Genomic DNA, 25840 nt, shown 5'->3' with positions numbered 1-25840 from the left:
TTTTCTAATTTCACAAATTTCATGTATACGAGATAATTTATATATATATATTTGGATTTCATCATATATGATTAATAGATATTTTAAATTTTATAAATGGTATTGGAATCTCATACTTTATGCAAGATATTTTCTCTTAACTATTTTTTTTCCAAACCTATATATAAGTTTTATCTTACCAGATATGAAAATCCAATGAGTTATATCTAGATGCTTTAAAATTGAAATGAGATGGGTAAATAAGTAATTTCATTTAAAAATTAAAAAAAAATGATGATATATTTAGAATCACCCATCACAAAATTATACTTTATAAAAAAATTGATATTTTAATTTTGGACTCACAAAGAAAATGATAGTATGAGATTTTTTTTATTGGTATTTAATATTTTCTTTGTTTTATACTTTTAAGTCTTCCCATCATGCAAATGTCTAAGTCTTCTTGCCCCATCATTACTATGTGAAAATAATCTTCTTATCAATTTGCTTAAGTCAAGTTTGCCTTTTAAAAAAGAAAAAAAAAACAATTTTCTCAATGAAAGTTGTCTTTTGTCTTCTAGTTAAATTTGCACACAAGGAATGGATTTTAAGTATATTAATTATTATTGTTATATTTTAGTCTTTTTAATGACTTAGACTGAAGCAACTGCTAAGATTATATTTGTGAAGTAAATATGGGGGCAAAAAGATTGACACATTCGCATGCTTAATGCCAAAACTAAGTATAGAGCAAAGATTAACACTTTGAACCAATACATTCCCATAGTATCTATCATTTTCTTTCTTATTCCACCATTATAAAATCACAATTTTCAAAATAGACAAGTTTGAAAAGTGAGAATGAATATATTCTGTAGATTTTTTTTTCAAACCTTTTAGCAAAAAAAAAAGCACAAGTTTTTAATTTGTTGATTTTTTTTGGCCAATCAATTTGTTGATTAAGCAACTTCTTTCTTATGCTTTTGTTCCTAGTGTACTATTAGATTTCATGGTATGTTCATTTTTTTAGTTTTTTATTGTTAATATATTTTAAAGATATCCTCTAATTTAAAAATTCAATAAGCTAATAACCATATAGTCTATTAGTAAAATGCTAAACTCTTAGCTTCAGTAGTTTAAAATTCAAATCCTGACAATCTCATCATAAAAAAAATAAAAAAAAAGACAATCTTCAAATGAAAAAATTTCATGTATACAAGATAATTTATATTTATTTTAATTTCTTCACATATGATTAATTGAGTTTTTAAATTTATAAACAATATTAAAATCTCATACTTTTTATAAGATATTTTCTCTTAACTATTTTTTTCAAACCTAAATGTAACTTTTTCTAACTTATCGGATATGAAAATTTTGTAAATTATATAACTCATCAGAAATGCATATTTAAAAATTTTAAAATCAAAACAGGAAGAATAGATAAGTAATTTCACTTAAAAAAAGGTGGATGTAGAAAAAAAATTATGGTGTATTTAGAATCACCCACCATAAAATTATACTTTACAAAAAAGAAATTGATATTCTAATTTTGGACTAACAAAGAAAATGATAGTATGAGAAATTTTTTTATCGGTATTTAGTCTTTTCCTTACTTTATACTTTTAAGTCTTCCCATAATGCAAATGTCTAAGTCTTCTTGCCCCATCATTACTCTGTGAAAGATAATCTTTATAGCAGTTTGCTTAAGTCAAGTCTATCTTTTAAAAAAGACAAAAAAAAAAGCAATTTTCTTATTGGTGGGTGTCTTTTGTCTTCCAATTAAATTGGCAGATCAGGAATGGATTTTAAGCATATTAATCAATAGTATTATATTTTAGTCTTTTCAATGACTTAGACTGAAGCAATTGCTAACGCTATTATTTTTTTGAGGTAAAAATAGGGGTGAAAGGATTGACACATTTGCATGGTTGATGCCAAGACTAAGTATGAAGCAAAGATTATGATTTAGACCCATGGTTTCCTATAGCATCTATCTTTTTCTTTCTCATTCCACCATTATAAAATATCAATTTCCAAAATAGACAAGTTTGAGAAATGGAAGTGAATGTGTTCTTTAGATTTTATTTTTCAAAGTTTTCAACAAAAATAAAAGATAGGTTTTTAATTTTTTGATTTTTTTTTTTTGCTAATCAATTTGTTGATTAAGCAACTTTTTTCTCATGCTTTTGTTCCTGATGTACTATTAGATCTCTTGGTATATGCATTTTTTTTATTTTTTAGTTTTTGATTGTTAATATATTTTAAAGAGATTATTTGATTTAAAATTAAATGAGCAAATAACCATGTAGTTTGTTAGTAAAATGTTGAACTTTTAATTTTAGTAGTTTACAGTTCAAATCCTAATAACCTCACATACAAAAAAAGGACAATTTTCTAATTTCACAAATTTCATGTATACAAGATAATTTATATATATTTCAATTTCATCATATATGATTAATAGAGATTTTAAATTTTATAAATGGTATTAGAATCTCATACTTTATGCAAGATATTTTCTCTTAACTATTTTTTTCCAAACCTAAATGTAACTTTTTTTAACTTACCGGATATGAAAATCTAATAAGTTATATCTAGATGCTTTAAAATTAAAATGAGATGGGTAAATAAGTATTTTCACTTGAAAATTAAAAAAAATGATATAGAGAAACAATGATGATATATTTAGAATCACCCATCACAAAATTATGCTTTATAAAAAATTTGATATTTTCATTTTGGACTCACGAAGAAAATGATAGTATGAGATCTTTTTATTAGTATTTAATCATTTCTTTGTTTTATACTTTTAAGTCTTCCCATCATACAAATGTCTAAGTCATCTTGCCCCATCATTACTCTGCGAAAATAATCTTCTTAGCAATTGGCTTAAGTTAAGTTTGCCTTTTAAAAAAGACAAAAAAAGAAAAAATCAACAATTTTCTCAATGAAAGTTGTCTTTTGTCTTCTAGTTAAATGGACATGCAAGGGATGGATTTTAAGTATATTAATTATTATTGTTATATTTTAGTCTTTTTAATGACTTAGATTGAAGCAACTGCTAAGATTATTTTTGTGAAGTAAAGATGGGGGCAAAAGGATCGACTTATTTGCATGCTTGATGCCAAAATTAAGTATAGAGCAAAGACTAAGACTTAGACCAATACATTCCTATAGTATCTATCATTTTCTTTCTTAATCCACCATTATAAAATCACAATTTTCAAAATAGACAAGCTTGAGAAGTGAGAATGAATATATTTTGTAGATTTTTTTTTTCAAACCTTTCAGCAAAAATAAAACACAAGTTTTTAATTTGTTGATTTTTTTTGGCCAATCAATTTGTTGATTAAGCAACTTCTTTCTCATGCTTTTGTTCCTAATGTACTATTAGATTTCATGGTGTGTGTGCATTTTTTTAGTTTTTTATTGTTAATATATTTTAAAGATATCCTCTAATTTAAAAATTCAATGAGCTAATAATTATATATTCTATTAGTAAAATGTTAAACTCTTAGTTTCAATATTTAAAATTCAAATCCTAACAATCTCACATATTAAAAAAAAAAGACAATATTCAAATGAAAAAATTTCTTGTATACAAGATAATTTATATATATTTTTTAATTTCTTCACATATGATTAATAAAGTTGTTAAATTTTATAAATAGGATTAAAATCTCATACTTTTTGTAAGATATTTTCTCTTAACTATTTTTTTTACAAACCTAAATGTAACTTTTTCTAACTTATTGGATATAAAAATTCTATAAGTTATATAACTCATCAGAAATGCATATTTAGAAGTTTTAAAATTAAAACAAGATAAATAAATAAGTAATTTCACTTAAAAAATTTTTAAACAGGGTGGATGTAGAGAAAAAATGATGGTGTATTTAGAATCACCCATCACAAAATTATACTTTACAAAAAAAATTGATATTCTAATTTTGGACTACCAAAGAAAATGATAGTATGAGATTTTTTTTTATTGGTATTTAGTCTTTTCTTTACTTTATACTTTTAAGTATTCTCATCATGGAAATGTCTAATTCTTCTTGCCTCATCATTACTCTATGAAAAATAATCTTTTTAGCAGTTTGTTTAAGTCAAGTCTATCTTTTAAAAAAGATAAAAAAAAATAGCAATTTTCTCAATAGTGGTTGTCTTTTGTCTTCCAATTAAATTGGTAGACCGAGAATGAATTTTAAGTATATTAATTAATATAGTTATATTTTAGTCTTTTCAATGACTTAGACTGAAGCAATTGCTAACATCATTATTTTTTTGAAGTAAAAATGAGGGCGAAAAGATTGACTCATTTGCCTGCTTGATGCCAAGACTAAGTATGAAGCAAGGATTATGATTTAGACCCATGCATTCCGATAGGATCTATCTTTTTCTTTCCTATTCCACCATTATAAAATCATAATTTTCAAAATAGACAAGTTTGAGAAATGGGAATTAATGCGTTGTTTGGATTTTTTTTTCAAACTTTTCAGTAGAAATAAAAGATAGGTTTTTAATTTGTTGATTTTTTTGGCCAATCAATTTATTGATTAAGCAACTTGTTTCTTATGCTTTTATTCCTAATGTATTATTAGATTTCATAGTATGTGCATTTTTTTTTTAGTTTTTTATTGTTACTATATTTTAAAGTGATGCACTGATTTAAAAATTCAATGAGCCAATAACCATGTAATTTGTTAGTAAAATATTGAATTCTTAGTTTTAATAGTTTAAAGGTCAAATCTTAATAACCTCATATACAAGAAAAAAAAAAAAAGACAATCTTCTATTTTCACAAATTTCATATATATTAGATAATTTATATATATTTTGATTTCTTTACATATGATTAATAGAGTTTTCAAAATTTTTAAATAGTATTAGAATCTCAAACTTTCTATAAAATTTTTTCTCTTAACTATTTTTTTTCCAAACCTAAATATATCTTTTTTAACTTACCAGATATGAAAATTTGAAAATGTTATATAACTTATCAGAAATGCATATTTAGAAGTTTTAAAATTAAAATGAGATGGGTAAATAAATAATTTCACTTAAAAACTTTTAAAAATTGGATGCAGAGAAAAAAAATAATGATGTATTTTGAATCACCCATCATAAAATTATAGTTTATAAAAAAATTGATATTCTAATTTTGGACTCACTAAGAAAATGATAGTATGAGATTTTTTTATTGGTATTTGGTATTTTCTTTGCTTTATACTATTAAGTCTTCCAATCATGCAAATGTTTAAGTTTTCTTACCATATCATTACTCTATTAAAAATAATCTTTTTAACAGTTTGCTTAAGTCAGCTTTATGTTTTAAAAAAGACAAAAAGATATATATGTAACAATTTTCTCAATGAAAGTTGTCTTTTGTCTTCCAATTAAATTGGCACATAGAGAATGGATTTTAAGTATATTAATTATTAGTGTTATATTTTAGTCTTGTTAATGACTTAGACTAAAGCAACTGCCAAAATTATTATTTTTGTAAAGTAAAGATGGGGGCAAAAAGATTAATACATTTGCATGCTTGATGCCAAAACTAAGTATAAAGCAAAGACTAAGACTTAAACCAATACATTCCCATAGTATCTATCATTTTCTTTTTTATTCCACCATTATAAAATCACAATTCTAAAATAGACAAGTTTGCGAAGTGGGAATGAATGCAAAACTCTTAGTTTCAATAGTTTAAGTTTAAATCCTAACAACCTCACATAAAAAAAAAAAAAAAGACAATCTTCTTCTTTTGCAAATTTCATGTATATGAAATAATTTTTATATATTTTGATTTCTTCACATATGTTTAATAGAGCTTTTAAATTTTATAAACATTATTAAAAAATTATCACATATCTTAATTTTTTTATATAATTTTTTAATATATTTGTAAAAGGGTTTGTGATAGCCCTCTAACTTGTATAATCTAAAAATTCCGCTAACTGATTGCATTTTCTAAGTTATATGATTCAACAAAAACTAACCAAGTCAATTAATAATTTAATTGTTTGATAAATTGGAAGGTAAAATGAATGAAAATTTTGCAACCAATAAGGAATATGCTTTTATTCCTAGAATCAAACCAGATGAAATAGATGGAGGTGAAGAATGAACTATTTTTTGGCAAGATATCACTAATATCTGGATTTCTTAAGCATCATAACATCAAGAAAATCTGACTAGAACAACTTCACATCATGACAAAATTTCAAAGAAAAACCACTATCTTCCCAATTTCATTCCTTCTCTCTCTTCCCCAAAATTACAAATTATCTGCATCAAGTTGCATATTTACATAAGATGTTGGCATATATCTTTCCAGAAAAAAAAAAGTAGTAGAATGAAGTCAACAAATAAAACCAACCCTGAAACCTGAAAATGTCAGTATATTTCCACCTCTATGTTGTTTGACAGTGTTCAATGTCCAATATTATTAACATCAGCACCACCTCTGTATTTCATCCTCCAAAAATCCGAAAATCTTTAGATAAGTAGGCTTCAAGTGAATCTATTAGCCATGATTTGCATCAACAAACCTAAGATTCACTGATGCTGTTAGCTGCCATATTCAAAGCAAACTCGTTATATACTGGCATTTCTAGAACATGGTCAAGAAGTCTGGTAAGTTCCCAATGAACATGGACAAAACGTATATAGTTTACTAGAAAGGACAAGCAAAAGGTAAAATATATATATATATATATATCATAACTGATCTAAAACACACAAAAAATTAAAATATAAAATCGATTATAACACAATTAGTATATATAGAAGTAGAATGATGTACTTAACCATAAAAAATTTACATATTTTGTGTATAACTCTTCAATATTTTATTGCTTATGGAAATGTAAATTTTGCTTTTTTACTTTCCGAAGCAAAAAGAAAATAGCAAAAATCCAATCAAACAGACTCTAAATAAGGCTAAACAACCATGAACTTCATATGGTTTGTTAATGCATTAATTTTGCACAAGTAATTTTATGTTCTCGGTAGTTCCTTTTTTAGTTTTATTTATTTTTGGTCATTAAGTTATACTCTAATTTTATTGAATTTAAATTTTAGAATTTGTTTAGAAATGATTTATGTATGCATCATACTTGAAATTTACATTTTATTTTGCAATTACACAATTTTTTTATAGAAACATCATATGTAGCATACTTTTTAAACCTATGTTTACGTATACAATATACATACATACATATATACATCCATATACACTAATATAAGTGCTATTTTTATCTCTCCCATAGACCCTCTCCCTCTAAAAAAGGGGGTAAAACAAGGCTTACACAAGAAATCAAAACTTTAATCAAAATTTAACACTTGAAAGTTGAACCTAAAATTCAACAGCTTGAACATAGTGTTAAGTATGCTTGTAATCCACGATAACAACCAAGGCTCTAGAATGCAATTTCAAAAGCTAAAGAGGAAGGAGAGGAATAGTGAGGGCAAAGGGAAAATGGGAGAGAAGGAGATCAAACTCTACCATAAGCAAACCGACAAAATACTGAGACCTAGGAGGTGAACAAAGACAGGGCAAAAAATCTTTGCAGAATATGGATGCCACAAAGAAAAGATTAGATTTTAAACACCTTTTCACATAAACATTCAATTCCCAATTTGCAAGAACCTGTTATGTCATATATATTAATTCATTTTGATAACAAAAAACACTGACGAAACTTATCTAAACCAAGATACTTGAATGCAATGAAATGGAAATCCGGAAAACTCCCTCCATTCAATTGTTGGAAAATGCAGAATGTACAATTAAACAAATGATGATTGCAAGCTAGAACTCCATAAAAGGTAACACTTTCCACCCAAATATTTCATTTTATTTTATTTTTCTTTCCCTTTTCAACCCTCCCATTCTTCCCCATAATAACAAGAGATTCAAACTGCAATAATCATTCTTTTGTAGCAAGTTTAACAGCTAGCAATTGAATGACAAATTGACAATTATGTACAGTAATAGTCAGAGAAAATACTACTTGGCATAACTCAATATTCCTTTTCACGTAGTAGTTCAATTCAGATCATAAAATTAAATTAAATATGGGTAAAACAGAAAAGACCGAACACATGATAAAGCCTAACAAAACACAAATAATTGAAAAAAAAAAAAAGCTACGCTTAGCTGAAAATAGAATCTTCCTACACAGAGAAATTCTAACAAAGATCATAGAAAAAATATTAAAAAAATTCTCAGGCTTTGCCAATGTGGGGTTTCCAAAATTAGCTACAATTGCTCCAGCTCTCTAATTACAGTGTCACTATAAAAACAGGAGATAAAATCAATTAAAAAAAGACCCATATTTTACAGTAAAAAAAAGAATTTTTAAAGATTGAAAATAAAACTGGGCATGAGGAATTTTTACCTGGAAAAAGGAAAAAAAGGGAGGGGGATTTGATTAAAACCCCGGAACTTTAAACCCCTTTTGACAACATGTTTTTTTTTTTTTTAAATTTTGCTTTTCTCAGTTAATTACTTTTTGTCTTTCTTCAATCAGTTTATGATTCCCAAAAATTGCCCAATTGTGTTTTAGTGCAAAAAATCAAAGGGAAACCCGATTTCAGTCTTAATAGACCCAGCCCATGTAAGGCCTATCATATTGTATCATAAATATCATAAATCATTTTTAAAATTAATTATAACTAATATATATAATAAATATTTTTTTGAAAAATATTATGCATATTCTCGGGATTGAGTGATTAATGAATATAAAAAAAAATATAACGATTTTTCAAACTCCTAACATATTTTGTTTTCAAAATAAATTATATTTAATACATTGTCAATATATAAATATTATATGGTATAAGTGAATCAAAAAATTATATTTTACAAAAAATTAATATTCTAATTTTGAACTCACAAGGATAATGAGAGTATGAGATTTTTTTTATTAGTATTTTGTCTTTTCTTTGCTTTATATTTTAAGTCTTCCATCATGCAAATGTTTAAGTCTTCTTGTCCCATCATTATAACTACATGAAAAGTAATTTTCTTAACAATTTGCTTAAGTCAAGTCTTTCCTTTAAAAAAAGACAAAAATGTAACAATTCACTCATTGAAAATTATCTTTTATCCTCTAATTAAATTGGTAGATTGAGAATGGATTTTTAAGTATATTAATTATTATTATTATTATTATTATTATTATTATTATTATTATTATTATATTTTAGTGTTTTTAATTACTTAGAATGAAGCAACAGCTAAGATTATTATTTTTGTGAAGTAAAGATAAAGAGCAAAAAGACTTGACATATTTGCTTGCTTCATGCCAAGACTAAGTATAAAGCAAAGACTAAGACTTATCTTTTTTTTTTTTTTGTTTATTTTTTAAAACTTTCCTTTAATTTCTATGATAAACTCATTAAATTTTGAGTAAATTACCCCACAAATCTATATTTTTATATAATATTTTATTTTTATTCATAACTTTAAAATTTTAATTTTTGAATCACAATAAATTATTATCTTTTACATGAATAATTTGTTATTTGATCCTGATTTCTCTTATCATATTAATTGATCAAGGTTTAGCCTAACGCATAAAACTAATATATACCATACACTTAAATTTCCAATTATTTAAAAATAATAAGATGAAAGAAAAACTTTGAGGATTTGAAAATTGACTTTACTTTTTTTCAAGGTCTATAAGCCAATTGAGATGACATGGAAAGTTTGTATTCTTTAGATTTTTTTTTTCTTCAAACTTTTCTACAATAGTAAAGCACAAATTTTCAATTGGTTGATTTTTATTCTGTCAATTTGCTGATTAAGCAACTTGTTTCTTATTCTTTTATTCCTAATCTACTACTAGAGTTCATGGTATGTGCATTTTATTTTTTTTTTGTTATAGTTAATATATTTTAAAGAAATCTTCTCATTTAAAATTTAATGAGCCAACAATTATGCAGTCTATTGATAAAATGTTAAACTCTTGGTTCCTATATTTTAAAATTCAAATTTTGACAATCTCACGTACAAACAAAAAAAAAATAATCTTTTAATTTTATAAATTTCATCTATACGAGATAATTTTTATATATTTTGATATCTTCACATATGATTAATAGAGTTTTTAAATTTTATAAACGGTATTAGAATATTAACACATATCCTAATATTTTTTATATAATTTTTTAATATATTTATTGAAGGGTTTGTGACAACCTTGTTGACACTTATAATCTAAAAACTCGACTAACCGAGTGCATTTTCTAAGCTATATGATTCAACATATACTAATCAAGTCAATTACTAATTTAATTGTTTGATAAATTTGAAGACAAAATGAATGAAAATTTTCAGGAAATAAAGAATATGCTTTTATTCCCAGAAACAAACCAGATTAAATAGATGAAGGTGAAGAATGAACTATTTTGGGGCAAGATATCATTAGTATCTGGATTTCATAAGCATCATAAGATTAAGAAAATCTGACAAGAACAACTTCACATCATGGTTAAATTTCAAAGAAAAACCACTACCTTCTCAATTTCATTCTTTCTCTCTCTTCCCCAAAATTACAAATTATCTGCATCAGGTTGCATATTTACATCAGATGTTGGTATATATCTCTCGGAAAAAAAAAAAGTAGAATGAAATCAACAAATAAAACCAACCCTGAAACCTGAAATAGGCTGTGAAGAAAAAAAACAAAAAAAGCCGCTATATTTCCTCCTCTATGTTGTTTGACAGTGTTCAATCTTCAATGTCCATCGTTATTAACATCAGCACCACCTCTGTATTTCATCCTCCAAAATAGTATTTGAGTTTAAATATTCCTGTACGATCGATCTTATGCTCTGTTTTGGAATAATTGGTCGAGGATCTTTAAAAATAATAAAAAAAAAAGCCTCTGAAATTTGTATCTGTATGGGCTTTTGTAGATCCCCAAAGGATGTGTTCTAACTTAGGATTACATATGTTACCATGTAGGCTTGAACCCATGTGTGTGCTTGTGTGTGTGTTAGTGAGTGCAAGGGAAACAATAGTTTTGCTAAAATATTGAGTTTATGGACATTGCTCTCTCCGTTCATATGGCCCATTAAAGCATGTTGTTGTTCCACAATACACGGTCTCTAGTCAGCTTTTTAATTTGACCATGTGATTTTGAATATCATTCCATCTCTCCAATCTAAAAAGGCTTTTATATTTCCACAGAGCTGTTTTTGGAGCTATGCAAGCAGTATGACCAGCCAATAGGGTCTTTTTTTGCCCGTAAGTTTTCAAGGATGTATTAATTTGGATACTTATAGTCAAGTTTGATTTCCTTAAAATTGAAGTTAACAGTTTCAAGAAATTTTTTCATGCCTTTCTAAGCTCATGTACTCATTAGAATTGTTCAAAATTGTAACTGACCGATTCTGGACCTCCATTTGTGTCCAATTTTATATGCTCATAATTGGATTACGAGTAAGAAATTTATGCCTCGTTTTTAATTTGTGCTCCTCTGAAAGGAAGAAACCTGTTGTCACCTGTTTGATGAAATAATTTGCAAAATGAAGAAACCTTTTATACACAATATATGTTGCATCATATTATTTATTTTGGATCCTTGGATAATGATTTTGAGAATATATTTATTTCCTTTTGCAGAATTTTTATGACGTCCTGGTGCATGCTGATCACGCAAGCAGGAGCTATAATGATACATACTATGTTGACTCTCAAATTATATTGAGGTGTCATACTGCTCATCAAGTAGCGCTGTTGAGAAGAGGATACACTCATTTCCTTGTAACTGGCGATGTTTACCGTAGATCTTCTATAGATTCTACTCATTACCCTGTGTTTCATCATGTTTCATTTTGTTGAAAATCTCTTTAATTTTGACTAGCTTTTAAAAATTTTCTTCGCTTCAGAAATTATTCCAAGTACATGTGAATTTTGCATCACATGCTACATGCGTAGCACAGCCATCCATATGTTGGGCCTTACAATGGGCTCCTTCGTAGGTTCACATGATGAACAGCTGTGATTTGACATGTAACATTTGTTGTAAGATGGCCATGTTCATAAATTAAGGTTCCTTTTTTTTTTTCCCTCTGAAACATACGCCCTTTTACCATACAGATGGAAGGGGTTCGTGTTTTTACTCCAAATAATTGGGAGGCATCATCTGGTCTGGATCCCACATCATTTGCAGCCTAGGACTTAAAGAAAAGTCTAGAGGACCTGGCTTGTCACCTATTTGGCAATTTTTAGAGTCAAAGCTTTGTTGAGGGATTACAATTTTGCAAATGGTCATGCATGTCTATCCGAATGAGATATAGGGATTAAGAGATCATATTGAGTCCAATTTGTGATTTACATCTTGAATGCACTAATTGATTTGGCAAGAAGTGGCAATTATTGTAACAAGAAATCATTACAGATTTGCAAATTTTTTTTGGGGATACCATGGAGATATATGTACCAATGTGCAAGACATCCAGTCCTATGTGCAATAGTAAAACTTTTGGTAAAATACATCTAGGTTTTTGAGTTTTAAGCATAATTTAACTAGATGTATTAATTTGAAAAAAAGACTTCTTGTCCCAAAACTTTTTAATTAATAATACACTAAGATCTTTCTATTAGTTAGCTTAGTTAAAGGCTCATTAAAAGATCATTTTACATTTAAAAAATCAATATCTTAAAAGACTCACATAAAATAATTATTTATAATATTAAATTTTTTTCTTAAAATATATAAAAATATATTAATGATATATAAAAAAATTTTAGGTGCAAAATATAAAAACAAAATTCACAATCATAAATAACATTTTTTTCAATCAAATATTTTTTCTTATTATATGTTACATGTTTTTAATATAACATTTTTCATATTATAATTTTAAATTTTATTTTTATATATTGCACGTAAAAATCTTTTTATATATTATTAACATATTTTATATATTTTAAGAAAAATTATTATTATAAATAATTATTTTATGTGAGTATTAACTTATTATATTTACATGCTCTTATAGGAGCAATATATGAAAACAAAATTCACAATTATAAATAACATTTTTTTCAACCAAATATTTTTTCTTATTATATGTTACATGTCCTTGTTATAACAATTTTTTTCTTATTATAATTTTGAATTTTATTTTTATATATTGCACCTAAAGTTTTTTATATATTATTAATATATTTTATATATTTTAAGAAAAAATTATTATTATAAATAATTGTTTTATGTGAGTATTTGCTTATTATAAATAACATTTTTTTCAACCAAATTTTTTTTTTATTATATGTTACATGTTCTTATTATAACATTTTTTCTTACTATAATTTTGAATTTTGTTCTTATATATTGCACCTAAAATTATTTTCTATATATTATTAATAAATTATTATATTTTAAGAAAAATAATTATTATTAAAAATAATTATTTTATGTGAGTATTTGCTTATTATATGTTACAGTTTCTTATTATAACATTTTTTCTTATTATAATTGTGAAGTTTGTTTTTATATGTTGCACCTAAAAATCTTTTTTTATATATTATTAATATATTATATATTTTTTAAAAAAATTTATTATTATAAATAATTATTTTATATGAATATTTAAGGATATTGATTTTTTAAGGGTAAAATGATCTTTTAATGAATCTTTTAATGAAGTTAACTGAAAGATCTTAGTGTCTTATTAATAAAAAATTTTGAGTCAGGATGTCCAATTTTCAAATTAGAGTTGAATTATACTTAAACTCAAAGACCTAAATGTATTTTACTTATAAAACTTTTTATTGGGAGAAGTATCTAACCAGCTGCTATAAATTCATATCACTTGCAAAATTTTATAAAGTTAATCATGATGTGTTTGCATCAGGGGTTGATAATGTACTGTGTAAGTACTGCTATATGTGGAAGCCAATTAGCCTCACTCTGTTAACATTCCAGCTGCTGTGGAGATGCGTTGGATCAATGCCTATTTCCCATTTACCAGTCCTTATGAAGTTGAAATCTATTTCAAGGTATTCTCTTTATCCTTTTTTGAGGATATTGTTAGTATTTTCTTTAAGATCGAGTTATTCAGTCGGAAGAATCTTGATTCATTTTTTTTGCCCTTTTCCCTTGCTTTATTGCAATGCTTATGGTCATTTTGTCAAAAAATTCTTTTATGATTGTTTGACAGCCAAATTTAGGGGTGAACACTATGCTTATTATTGTAATGATAAATTCTATTAAGATAAATCAAGATTTGGACGTTTCTAATACCTTACCTACATGTTTGTACTCTGTGTTGTTAGCCCTTACTTTTATTTTTATTGATTGCTGTTCAATATGAATCTTTTTAAATCAATGGCTATTGCATGTGGTAACTTTAGCACCGAGTATAACTTACCAGTGACCTACACAATTGTCAGGAGAAATGGATGGAGGTTTTGGGTTGCAGGGTAATGGAGCAAGAAATATTGAAAAGTCATGGTAGATTAAACAGTGTTGCTCGGGCCTTTGGACTTGGATTGGAGCGGCAAGCAATGGTTTGATTTGACATACCAGATATTCGTCTTTTTGGCTGAACTGATGAGCGATTTACCTCACAGCTAGCCTCTGAATGTAGCTTCATGATTTGAATGTTGAAGTTCACGGATTCCTAATTTAATATCTCCGCCCAAGTCTGATTAAGCTACTTGACTGCAGTTTTCCGAAGGCCAATTGGAGTAAAGTTTAAACCCTTTTCAAAGGTATAAATTAAGCAAATGGTTTCTTTTGTTTCCACTGTATATTCCTTTTGTTATTTAATACCTATTACAGAAACATGACTTGACTCCTCCACAGTTTTTGCAGTATTCTCCCTGTTATAAAGACATGAGTTTTTGGATCAATGAATTATTTAGTGAGAACAGTTCATGTGAAGTTCTAAGAGGAATAGCTGGGGATCTTGTTGAAGAGGTATGCAATTTAATATTTTTAGCCAGAAATATCTTCTGAAGATATAAACATGTTCACCTACATGGTAAATTTGACTAACTGAATGTTGTATACAGTACGTGTTATCTGTTAATAAATATTATAATTGTCCAAATGATGGACAAGGTATTGACCTAGATGAGTTTATTTGATTGACTTCCTTTATGTCGTCCTTTATAAACAGCAAAACAGAAATAAATGTTATTAGATTTCTAGTTTTTGTTCTTAATATGACTTATTTTTACCCCACATATGGGCTGTATGAAACAATTTAGGAGTAACCAGTGCAAATGGATATGCATGCTGATTCAGCCAGCCAGTGTTGTGTCTCCAGAGGCAGTTAAGAGGAATTTGTTTGCCTAAAATTTAATGAAAATGACTAGGACTTTAACCTTTGGATATTGGTAAAATATTTTCTCTGAATCTGTGATAGCAATTGTAACCATTTAAGGTCACTTAAATATTGAAGGCAGGAGTGGATGGCTAGTTTGTTTCTTAAGGTGTCTTGTTGATGTAGTAAGCATATTTTAAATTCTACACAGAAAGATCTTATGCACCATATCAGCAGGTTAATATTGTAAACCTTTGGAAGTTTTGGACATGTTTAGCTTTAATTAAACCGAGGATTATCATCTTAAATCTTTCAACAATCATAATATGAAGAATTTGAGGGTCTTTGTTGATAGGTCTGTTTGACAGAAAATATTTGTCTTGTGGCTACCAGGTGAGTTTGATAGATAACTTTACCAACAGGAATGGAATGATAAGTCATTGTTATTGGATTGCACATTGCTCCATGGAGCGCTCACTTGAGGTGCAGTTTGGGAAATTGAGCGTCAGAGATCAAAGACCGCCATGGTTTGCATTACACATTTGAATGTTTAAGAGAGATTTGACTGGTATCTTCAGCGGTCTATTGATTAAAATATCATCTGGGAGTTGAGAGCCTGTCAATTTGATTAACTTTCTCTTCTTGATCTTTGTTTACCCTTAAAGACATTGCAGCGCAGAAAATTGAAGCTTATACCAAATGCTGAAATAAAGGATGTCAATGGGATGGATACAACAATTTTTATTCTCATTTTTAATTTTTTACATTATATCTATATTATATATATTTTAAATTTATATTCATTTTTATTTTTGTGGGGGAGTTAATGGGTTGAACGGCCCATATTTACAACTTAAAAAACTAAAAATTTTTTGTTATTATGTTCGATAAAAATTTAAAATTATATTATTTTCGTTTTTATTTTAAAATTTTAAATAAATATTTTTATTCTTATTCAGATAAAAAGATTAGATTTTTCATCGAATTTGAATAAAAACAAAGTCATCAGAAACGAAAATTCTTTTATTGAAGAAATTTGGCAGTTTAGAAGGAGCAACTTTTTTGCGTTTTGGTCAAAGCTAGTTTGAAAGGACAACCAACACAAAAGTCCAATTGGTGCAAAAGATTATTCCGATGGGCATTGCCAACATGGGAAGGAATTATTCGCGTGTACTACACGTGCTTTTAATTGCTGAGCCAGAATATTATGTAGAGGACGTGTAATTTTCAGGTGAGGTGGCATGCACGTAGGCATGCTTTGTCTACGTGTGCAATTTGGACAAAAAATTGACTGATTTTCAAAACAAGTAAGAAGGCCGAAAAAGAATCCGAAAGCCTGATAAAAGAATTTGGCGTTTTGGGTTCCTCCTTCACTCCTTCGTTCTTTAATCCTTCAGTCGATTCATACCCAATTCTTCAATCCTTCAGTCGATTCCTATCCAATTCCAATTCTGATTTCAAAAAATCCCAAATCCGATGATCGAAAGGAATTAATTGACGAAGGACGATCTCTTCTTGTTGGGTAATTTCAATTCGGATTAGTCAATCGTGGGTAAAAGTTAAATGTATTGGGCGTTTTAGACTTCTTGTTCAGGTGAGTACTGTAAATATTTTGTTATTTGGATAAAAAATTTAATTCCTTCCTTTTCTTACATCAATAGAAATTTATGATTTGGGTAAAAAAATTGAGCATTTAGCCTTTCATGAGAGAATGCTTGATCTTATCTATGGAAATTTAATTATGACACCAATTAGTGTGTTGATCACGTTTGTTTCATTACCTTAATTAATAGTAATAAGGATTTTCACTCACTTAGTTTAAAACCTTCTTTCAAGTGATTGGAGCAACAGTCGTGAATGAGAATTGAAGTTCATCTTGCTTGAGGCAAGGAATCTATAAACCTTTTCTCTTGTTTCTGTTAAGATGACTGATTCAAGCGAGCCCCAGTAGCCAGGAAAAGAACCTCAGCAATCTGAAACAGAACCTCAACAATCTGAGCAAGGTAAAATTTGTTCCTTTTTTTTTAATTCTTTTTAAAGGTGTATATGTATATTTACTTATATAGCTAACTCTTTGACTTTTCAGTCTGCAATTTCTTTAGGAAGCCAACAAAGGGCAAAAAACCATAAGGAAAAGGACAATAAATGAATATGAAGATGAAGATGAAGACTCCAGAAATGGCACATCTTTGTTTCACAATCAGAAAAACGCTTTGAAGCCTGACTATAAGTTAGTCTTTTCAACTGGATCCTCCAGGAGTGCTACTCCCACTGAATCAAATACAGAATCTGACAAACCGATTTTTCAATTTGAGTCTTCGAAGGAAATTCAAGTTCAAAATGATAGCAGAGCTATGGCAACCTTAGAAACTGAGACTGAGTTTACAAAAGATGCTCGCGCGATACGCGAGGAAGTTTTTAAACGAACAGAGGAGGCTTTGAAGGGGAAAAACACAAGCACTGGGGGAGAGAAGTTGTATAAAGGAATGCATGGCTATGTGGATCATAAGGCTGGGTTTCGAAGAGAGCAAACAGTTGCCAGTGAGAAAGCAGGTGGCTTACATGGACCTCTTAGGGCTTTTGCCCACATCAGGGTTTCAGCAAGATTTGATTATCAGCCTGACATCGGTAAAGACTACAAAGAAACTGGTTACTGTGGTTACGGAGATTCATGTAAGTTTATGCATGATCGTGGAGATTACAAGTCTGGATGGCAGTTAGAGAAGGACCGGGAAGAAGCAGAGAAAGCAAGGAAGAGAAATCTGGCTTTGGGTGGCGATGATGATGATGATGAGGCAGGGGTAGACCAGAGTGATGATGACGATGATGATTCGTTGCCCTCTGCATGTTTTAGTTGCTGGCAACCTTTTGTGGAAGTGCAAGTACTACTTCTGCCAGCATTGTGCTTTAAAGGTGCCCTCAATGCCTTTTCACGTGGATTAATTTTTTTTAGTGTCTTTTTTGTGCTAGGTTAACATCTATTAGTTTTTGTTATGTTTGTTGTTAATGCATCACTTAGATGCAAAACTTTTTTGGTTACTTACATACAAAGAATATTTTATGTGGTCCAACTTTTTTCAGCTATAGAAATAGGACATATTTTAACTTTACATCATCAACTTTTGGTGCCTCATGTCAGTATAATTTACATTTTTATTCTCATTCGAATGTAAACTAACCAACTGCATCTTTTGGTTTTTCAGCATCACACAAAGAACAACAAGTGCTTTATGTGCAACCAACCCACCCTTGGCATTTTCAATACTGCTCATGAGATACGTAGAAAGATGGCTGAAGAGGGTAACGATAAGTCCATTGATGCTTTTTTTCAACTCCTGCGGCCATTAATATTTTTATTTCTTTGTTTTGCCATTGTAGTGGAAAGATTTACTTGTCTGCATACCTTATTGAACAAAATGTATTTCCGAGCTAGATCTTGGGGGAATTTTGGATTATGCAGTGATGAGCTCTTTAAAATCATTGTTGCTGCTGGAATGGTGTTTTTTTACCAAGTATTTAGGTAAGTATTGTTTCTGTGTCATGCTGCCACTGCTGCCTTTTGCCCATGATGTAACATTTCTACCTCGAGATAGCAGTGCAATGCAGTATCAACTTTCCAAGAATCAGCATCCAACTTCACAACCTTCACAATGGCCGAGAATTCATCTTGATCATATCAAAATCCATGTCTAGATGACACATTCTGGTAGGGTCATGATCTAGGAAGGATGTTACTTCACAGAGTTTAAGGCTGTAGGATTGCTGATAGTTTCAGTTGGGTAGGGACAGCTAATAGAAGCTGTGATTTTTTGTGCTGTCCAAGTCCAAAGCATAGAAAGCTTTAATGAACAGTTTTCTTCCTTGAAAAAACAGTTCCTGCATTTAAGACAAAAAAATTATGAAATCAGCTACCAAACCTAAACTTAAATTCAAGAAATTGTAATCTTTGGCTCTTAACAGCTGATGTATACTCATCATATTCTTAGTATGACCTTTAGTTTCCCTTTTTACCCTCTATAGTTGTTAGGGAAAATTAAACACTATCAAAGTTAGTTTGGAATTGTCGAGCTTGAGACCTGGAACCAGAAGCTTTCTTCTATTCCTTTTCAGTGTTTTTATGGTGATATAGCATCTTAGCTTGATCTTGGTCTGTGTCGACAATTATTCTGTGTTAATAGATGCAATTAACTTCTTGTTTTGGCAATTAAAGTGGTAGGCCTAGTCATTGTTGTACATGCCATGGCTGGTATCATCTTCTTGCACTGCAAATAGTTGTGTTGAGTCATTGATTATCCTGATCTGCTGGTCGAAAGGCTTGCTTTGGTGCCTGATACAAATTTCTGTTCAAACTAGTGATCTCTGTTACCCAATACAAATTTTCCATGTCCCACCTTGGATGGTTTTCACTTTCAAACACAGCTGTCATTTTTGCTTCTGACTGGACAAAAAATGTAGCCGAAACATAGTTTTGTAAGAAACAGATAAGCAGAACAAGCTTTTAGTCAGGAAGTCATATCCTTTTCTGAACTGTATTCTGGCAATCCATGCTTTCTTTTCCTAGTATCTTCTCAAATCATTGGCCTGACAATTCAAACGATGAAGTTACTCCATTTTGTTAGAAACAATCAAGTTTTTATATGCATAAACTCAATTTGACCAGGAATAAGTGATGAGAGTAAAGGGAAAAAAATCATAAGAAAATTACTGGATGCTCTTTTTCATAACAAAGATTTTACCACTACCTTTTCTAAAGATAAAATTAAATCAATTAATCAAGTCCACATAATAATTTAAGAATGGCATTCACATAACTTTCAAGTTGTTAAAAGTTTCTTTGTGTTGCCCACATGTTTTTGTTCAGTGAAGGTCTATTCTATATGGATATCAATCGTATAGCAATAGCAATAGAGCTTGCAAAAAGCCATTTGCTTTTGTCTGTGTGGGAGTCCAGAAGCAGAAAAACAAAGGATGATACGGGATTAAAGTTAAGAAAATAATAAAGGAAATATTTAAATCTCTCTCGCCATAGTCAAATCTATAGTTATTAGGGGCAATGAAATAGTATCCTTTGGAATTGTCGAGCTTTATACCTGGAACTGGAAGCTTTGTTCTTTTTTTTTCTTTCTCTGTAGTGATGTAGTAGCTAGTACAGGAATAAAGCATCTTAGCTTGAGCTTGGTCTGTAAAGATTTTTCTGTGTTAGCAGATGTAACTTCTAGTTTTGGCAGTTAAAGTAGTAGGCATAGTCATTTTTGTACATGCCATGGCTTGTATCAGATTCCTGCAATGCAAATAGTTGAGTTGAATCATTGATTTCGTTAATGTAATTCTTGGTTGTTAATGTAATTCCTGGTCTGGTAGTCGGAAAGTCCTACTGGAGGTTGAGAGGAGAGTATGTGTGACCTGTCACAGAATAGAAAGTCAGGGGTGCCGAACATGTTATTTTGAGGCATGCTTCGACGCACAAGTTAAGATAGTAAGATACACCAGAAGCAAGAAAATGTAAAAGAGCAGGAAGTAGTTAAAGAGAGTAAAGAGGGTTGAGTAGTCAATCACCTAACTCGTCTGATTTTACTTTTTATACCTCTTGGGTAATAATGTGGCAAACTGGGCTTTCATGTGTAAAACCTATTATGTGATTGCTGACATGACCACTTAGATATAATAATACTGAAGAGCTTAAAAAATAATAAGATTTTCCTTAAGAAAATTTTTTGGATAAATGATTTTTATTAATCCAAAAAAAGCAGTAGACCTGCTACAAATAAACAGTAGGCTATCAAGACCTTACAAACGTCAAAGAGCAACCTAATAAAGTAAACTAATTAAACTAAGCAACATAGAGGAACCAGTCCCCAATTCAGACACATTTTTCTTTTGCTAAACCAGAAATTATTGATAAAAACAGAGTTACACAATAGGGTGAACAACAGGGGAACCCAATAACTCAGCAGTAAAACACCACCCCATAGACAGAACAGAAGACAAGCACAATACAACCAGACATACCGCCAATCATCTTAGGCGAGCAGGAGAGAATGAACTGATACACAAGTACAGTAACAGCAAGCCAAAAACATTCAGACACAATTTCTGTTGTTGAAGAGGAAGAGTGGAACTCGAGACTGCAATCTTGTTATTGAACTAAGCTAAAAGGAACTTCTGATAGTTGAAACAATAGCTTCTATATCTTTGCATGGCCTGCCAAACCCTTTGATTGTGCTCCTGCCAAATAAAATATATATGACCATCCCAAGCCAATCTAATTTAATTACAATAGATGCCAGAGCTTTGCTTTGCTCTTAAGATGGCCGACAGCCCAATCCAACTCAAAATACCAGTGACCCACAAGTCTTATACAAATTAATAACTTGGAAGCTAATTTTCATTTGTAAAATGAGGTTAGGAAATTCAAAAGACATCCTAGTTTGCAGGCAATTTTTGTTCTTAGTTTGAAAAGCATTACCAAGTTTCAAAAAGGGAAAGAGGCATCAAAAGTTGAAACGTTCTTGAATTAAATTTTAAACACAATCACTTTAGTAAATTATTATTTAGTGCAGATAAAAGACAATATAAGAGAGCATTTAAATAATTTTATTTGTTTAAGCTACAGTTCAGAGTCAACATCAAAACTTTTGAGTTATTAAGTATTTTAGAATACTTACCAAATGACATTGAAACTTGAATTTTGATGGAGTCACCTAGAAGATCTTCTCCATTTTTTATTCCGACTCTGTATAAACCTATCCAACCATTTGTTCCCCAACTCATTCAGCACTGTATATCCAATACATAATCCAATGACCAATCCACATCCATAACCCATCAACACAATTTTCCAATCAGACAAACCATCTACCCATGAATCTCCATCTTCCTTAGGGGGTGGCATTCCAAGACCATCTTCATTGCATTTCCTTGTCAGAGGCAGCCCACATAATCTTGGATTCCCTTCGTAAGAATCGTTTGAAAATGTACCAAATTGGTAGCTTTGTGGTATGCTTCCCTCAAGTTGGTTGTAAGAGAGATTCAATACTGCAAGAAAAGTTAGGCTTGTAAGCTGAAGAGGAATCTTTCCGGAGAGTTTGTTCTGGGAGAGGTCCAACGACTCAAGCTCAGTTAAGTTTCCAAGTGCTAAAGGAATTGGGCCAAGGAAGCTGTTGTAGGACAAGTTTAGCACTTCGAGTGACTTGAGCTTTTGTATTTCTTCCGGTATTCTCCCATGGAAACTATTATTGGAAAGGTCAAGACAAGCAAAGATGGTTAAAATTTTCTCGTAAAAAAGTTCTAACCCTTTATTCACAATTATCACAGAGTCCTGGTAGTAATAATCTCCAATATAATCTGGCTTAGCTTTGTTGCCATCAATCATAATCTTCATTGCTTTCAAAGATTGAAAAAATCCAACAGGTAACTCACCTGAAAAGTTATTGGAAGCAAGATCCAGTATGTGTAACTCTAGGAAAGCATTTTCATCCTCAGAAATTTTAATCGGACCATAAAATCTATTTGCTCTTAGTATAAGAACCTTCAAAGAAAGCAATTTCTCCAACCAAAAAGGAAATGTGTCTTGTATCATATTTTTCCCAACGTCCAAAACTTCGAGCTTTGTGCAATGGGCTAATGACCTCGGCAACTTCCCTTCCAGTTTATTCCCACCGAGTTTGAGTGACCTTAGTTGAGGGGCTCGAAAGAATTCAATTGGTAAATGACCAGAAAAATTATTGAAAGCAATGTCTAGTACATCCAAGTCTTGAAAATAATTTTTCACATGTTTAATTGGACCATAAAACCTATTTGCTTGCAATACAAGGACCATCAAAGCAGGCAATTTTCCCAACCACAAGGGGAATGTGTCGTACAGAGCATTGTTCCCAAGGTTTAAAACTTGAAGGATTGCGCAATTGGCTAATGACCTTGGCAACTTCCCTTCCAATTTATTGTCATTGAGTTGTAGCCAAGATAATTGGGTTGCTTTTGCAAAATCTGGTATGCTACCGCTGAAATTATTTTTTTGTAGAGCCAAAGTGTCGAGAGAACTGATATTGCCCAAGCAACTTGGGATTGGCCCGCTGAATTTGTTAAAGGATGCATTAAAGATCAGAAGTTGACTCAAATTGCAAATAGGTCTTGATAAAGAGCCTTGTGAAGAAGTGAGAGATTGGTTTAGTGAAAATTGGTCCAAAGATGAGAGAGAATTGTTAGAAAGATCCAGAACTCGCAAACTTTTCTTCCACGCCCAGTTTGGTACTGCACCACTTATTTTGTTATTTGAAAGCTGAAGATATTTTAAACTGGTTTGACTCTTTAAAAACTCTGGAAACATACTTAGGTTACAGAATCGTAAACCCAAGTGACTCAACATTGGAAAAGAGGAGTTTGCATCACCAAAAGGAACCTCTGTTGGAAAATCAATCGCATTGAAAGAAAGGTCTAACTCCAAAAGAGTGGTCTTCCACAACCAATTAGGGACAAAACCATGGATTTGGTTGTCAGGAAGATATAGACAAGCCAACTTGTCTTGTGTTTTGATGAATTCTGGAAATTCAGTAAGGTTGCATGAGTGTAGTTCCAGTATCTCTAATTGGGGAAAAGCAAGGCTTGTGATGTTGCTTTCAATTGACAAGCTCGTATTTGAAAGGTCAAGAAACCTTAGGTTCTTGAGTTGGGAGAACATGTCAAGCTTCATGGAACTAAAGCTATTGAAGCCTAAATACAATCCTTCAATCAATGAAGAAGATGCATTGGGGATCTCACGAATTTCACCAACCAATTGATTTTTACAAAGATCCAAGGCCTTCAATGATGGGAGAGTAAATACAGAAGAATGTATTGATCCAGAGAGGTGGTTCCCCTGCAAAAAAAGATGTGTAACATTTGGAACTCCAGATCTATGAAATGCAGGGATAAAACCACTGAAATTATTGAAGGATAGATCCAGTTCCACAAGGTTAGTAAGATTTGCAATTGAAGATGGAATTTGTCCATAGAAATTGCTACCAAAAAGATTTAAATTTGTCAAGAACTTGAGATTACCAATTGATTCTGGCAATTTTCCACTGAAATTTGTAGAAGAAATCTTTAAGACTCGTAAAGCATTGTTTAATGAAAATTCTGGCAACTGACCTTCAAGATTGTCATTTTCTGAAATGTCAATGCTTTCTATTTTTGGGAACATGAGAATTTTTGTTGGAAAATGCCCACTCAAATTGCAATTCACTAAACTGAGAGAAACCAAACGAGAGGAAATTTCCAAGAAATTGGGAGGCAAATAAGAGATCGAATTCCCACCAAGGAAAAGTTTGGAAAGAAAAGGAAGTCTTGAGAGTGAAGAACAAAATGGACCTGTCAACCCACAATTCGACAGACTTAACACATGCAAGTTAGGAAGTATTATGGATATGGTCTCACACCATTTACTACTTTGAGTTGAAATGTTCACACTATCCAAATAGAGGTCTGTAAGAGGTCTCAAATTTTGGATTAATGACTTGAAGTTTGGGTTTTCTAGTTTCAGAGTTTGTTGAAGGTTGTCAGGAAGATCATACCACCAGATAAATGGATCAAGACTTTGATTATACCGTAGATAGCAAGAATCTTGATTAGATAGATCAAGAGAGACTAACCTTCTTAAGTATGAAATCTCCACTGGAATTTGGCCATGGAAACATGAGTTTGAAAGGTTGAGATGAGTTAAATTTGGGAATCTATCAAACTCATATTGAAACAGAGTAGTATTAAAATTGTTTCCAGCAAGATTAAGGCGTTGAAGATAATGGAGATTGAAAATGGAATGAAAGCTGCCGGAAAGGTTTTTGTAACTGAGGTCAAGCACAATCACGTGACCCAGAGCATCACATGTAATTCCTTTCCAAGAGCAACAATCAGTGTTGGGATCCCAAAGCTCAACTTTGGAAGTGAAAGTAAAATTTGGGGCATAGTACAGATCATGGTGCAATTGCAACAAAGCAGATTTCTGATCATCAAGGCACTGATTTTGGAGATCAGTATGAGGAGGGGAAAAAGATAGCACAAGAGATACAGAGCATGAGAAGAGAAACAAGGTAGGAAAAATGAGTGATATTAGGATATGAAAATTCTTCATGTTTTGTTGGCTCTCTATAGGAAAAAAAATGAAGGGAAGATTGTGGAATTTAAGATTTGCATACACGATATTTATAGACGAGTACTTCATATTACGTATGTTATTGTAGCTATATATCTCCCTTGATCTCAAGAGATAGGTTCAAATGTGTTTTTCCAACCACGTGTTTGTACAAATCATGAGTTTGAACTTTTTTTTGTAAGAGTTGAATCAAAATAGGTGGAAGACAGATATGGTTATTGCTTGTCCATTTTGAATTTTAAAGAATGAATAATGGGTTTCAATGATGATAAGGCTAATAGTTTTGCTTTTGTAAATTAATCTTTATCACTCTATCCTTTCTTTATTCCCATTTTTTATTTCATATTATGTATTCCTACAAAAAATAAAAATACAAAATTAATTTTCTCAAAGTTAGGTAATAGTGGTACGTACATATCGGTAGGGAGG

General features: G+C 30.2%; 1 protein-coding gene, 1 long non-coding RNA gene and 1 pseudogene across 5 annotated transcripts; 2 read left to right on the top strand and 1 right to left on the bottom strand.

Annotated features, from left to right (window-relative positions):
• Positions 1-14699: 14699 nt before the first annotated feature.
• On the top strand, positions 14700-16011 carry LOC111279500 (uncharacterized). Its single transcript, XR_016334532.1, has 3 exons — positions 14700-14728; positions 14823-14936; positions 15679-16011. It is a non-coding gene; the product is annotated as an uncharacterized LOC111279500 (long non-coding RNA).
• A 1202-nt stretch (positions 16012-17213) lies between these two features.
• LOC111279795 (zinc finger CCCH domain-containing protein 1 pseudogene) lies at positions 17214-18834 on the top strand (annotated as a pseudogene). The gene is made up of 3 exons (XR_016334663.1): positions 17214-17288; positions 17388-18198; positions 18489-18834. The product of XR_016334663.1 is annotated as a zinc finger CCCH domain-containing protein 1 pseudogene (transcript).
• Positions 18835-19028: 194 nt separating this feature from the next.
• LOC111279794 (receptor-like protein 7) lies at positions 19029-25601 on the bottom strand. 3 transcript variants are annotated; one of them, XR_016334530.1, is made up of 5 exons: positions 21951-25601; positions 21295-21510; positions 20376-20688; positions 19362-19866; positions 19029-19161 (listed from the first exon to the last, which is right to left on the bottom strand). XR_016334530.1 is itself a non-coding variant. In XM_022866848.2 (2 exons), exon 1 carries the CDS (start codon positions 25478-25480, stop codon positions 21983-21985), a length of 3498 nt encoding a protein of 1165 aa, XP_022722583.2. In that variant the 5' UTR covers positions 25481-25601; the 3' UTR covers positions 20700-21510; positions 21951-21982. The 3 variants fall into 3 exon arrangements, 1 of the variants encoding a protein (XP_022722583.2); XR_016334529.1 differs by lacking the exon at positions 19029-19161 and having other exon boundaries at positions 19229-19866; XM_022866848.2 differs by lacking the exons at positions 19029-19161; positions 19362-19866; positions 20376-20688 and having other exon boundaries at positions 20700-21510.
• Between the last annotated feature and the right edge of the window lie 239 nt (positions 25602-25840).

This window comes from Durio zibethinus, chromosome 27 (genome assembly GCF_047325235.1).
Source record: "Durio zibethinus cultivar Kanyao isolate XHJ-2024 chromosome 27, ASM4732523v1, whole genome shotgun sequence".
NCBI lineage: Eukaryota > Viridiplantae > Streptophyta > Magnoliopsida > Malvales > Malvaceae > Durio > Durio zibethinus.
Note: the sequence above shows the minus strand (reverse complement) of the source record. Positions and strands in the feature narration are given on the sequence as shown.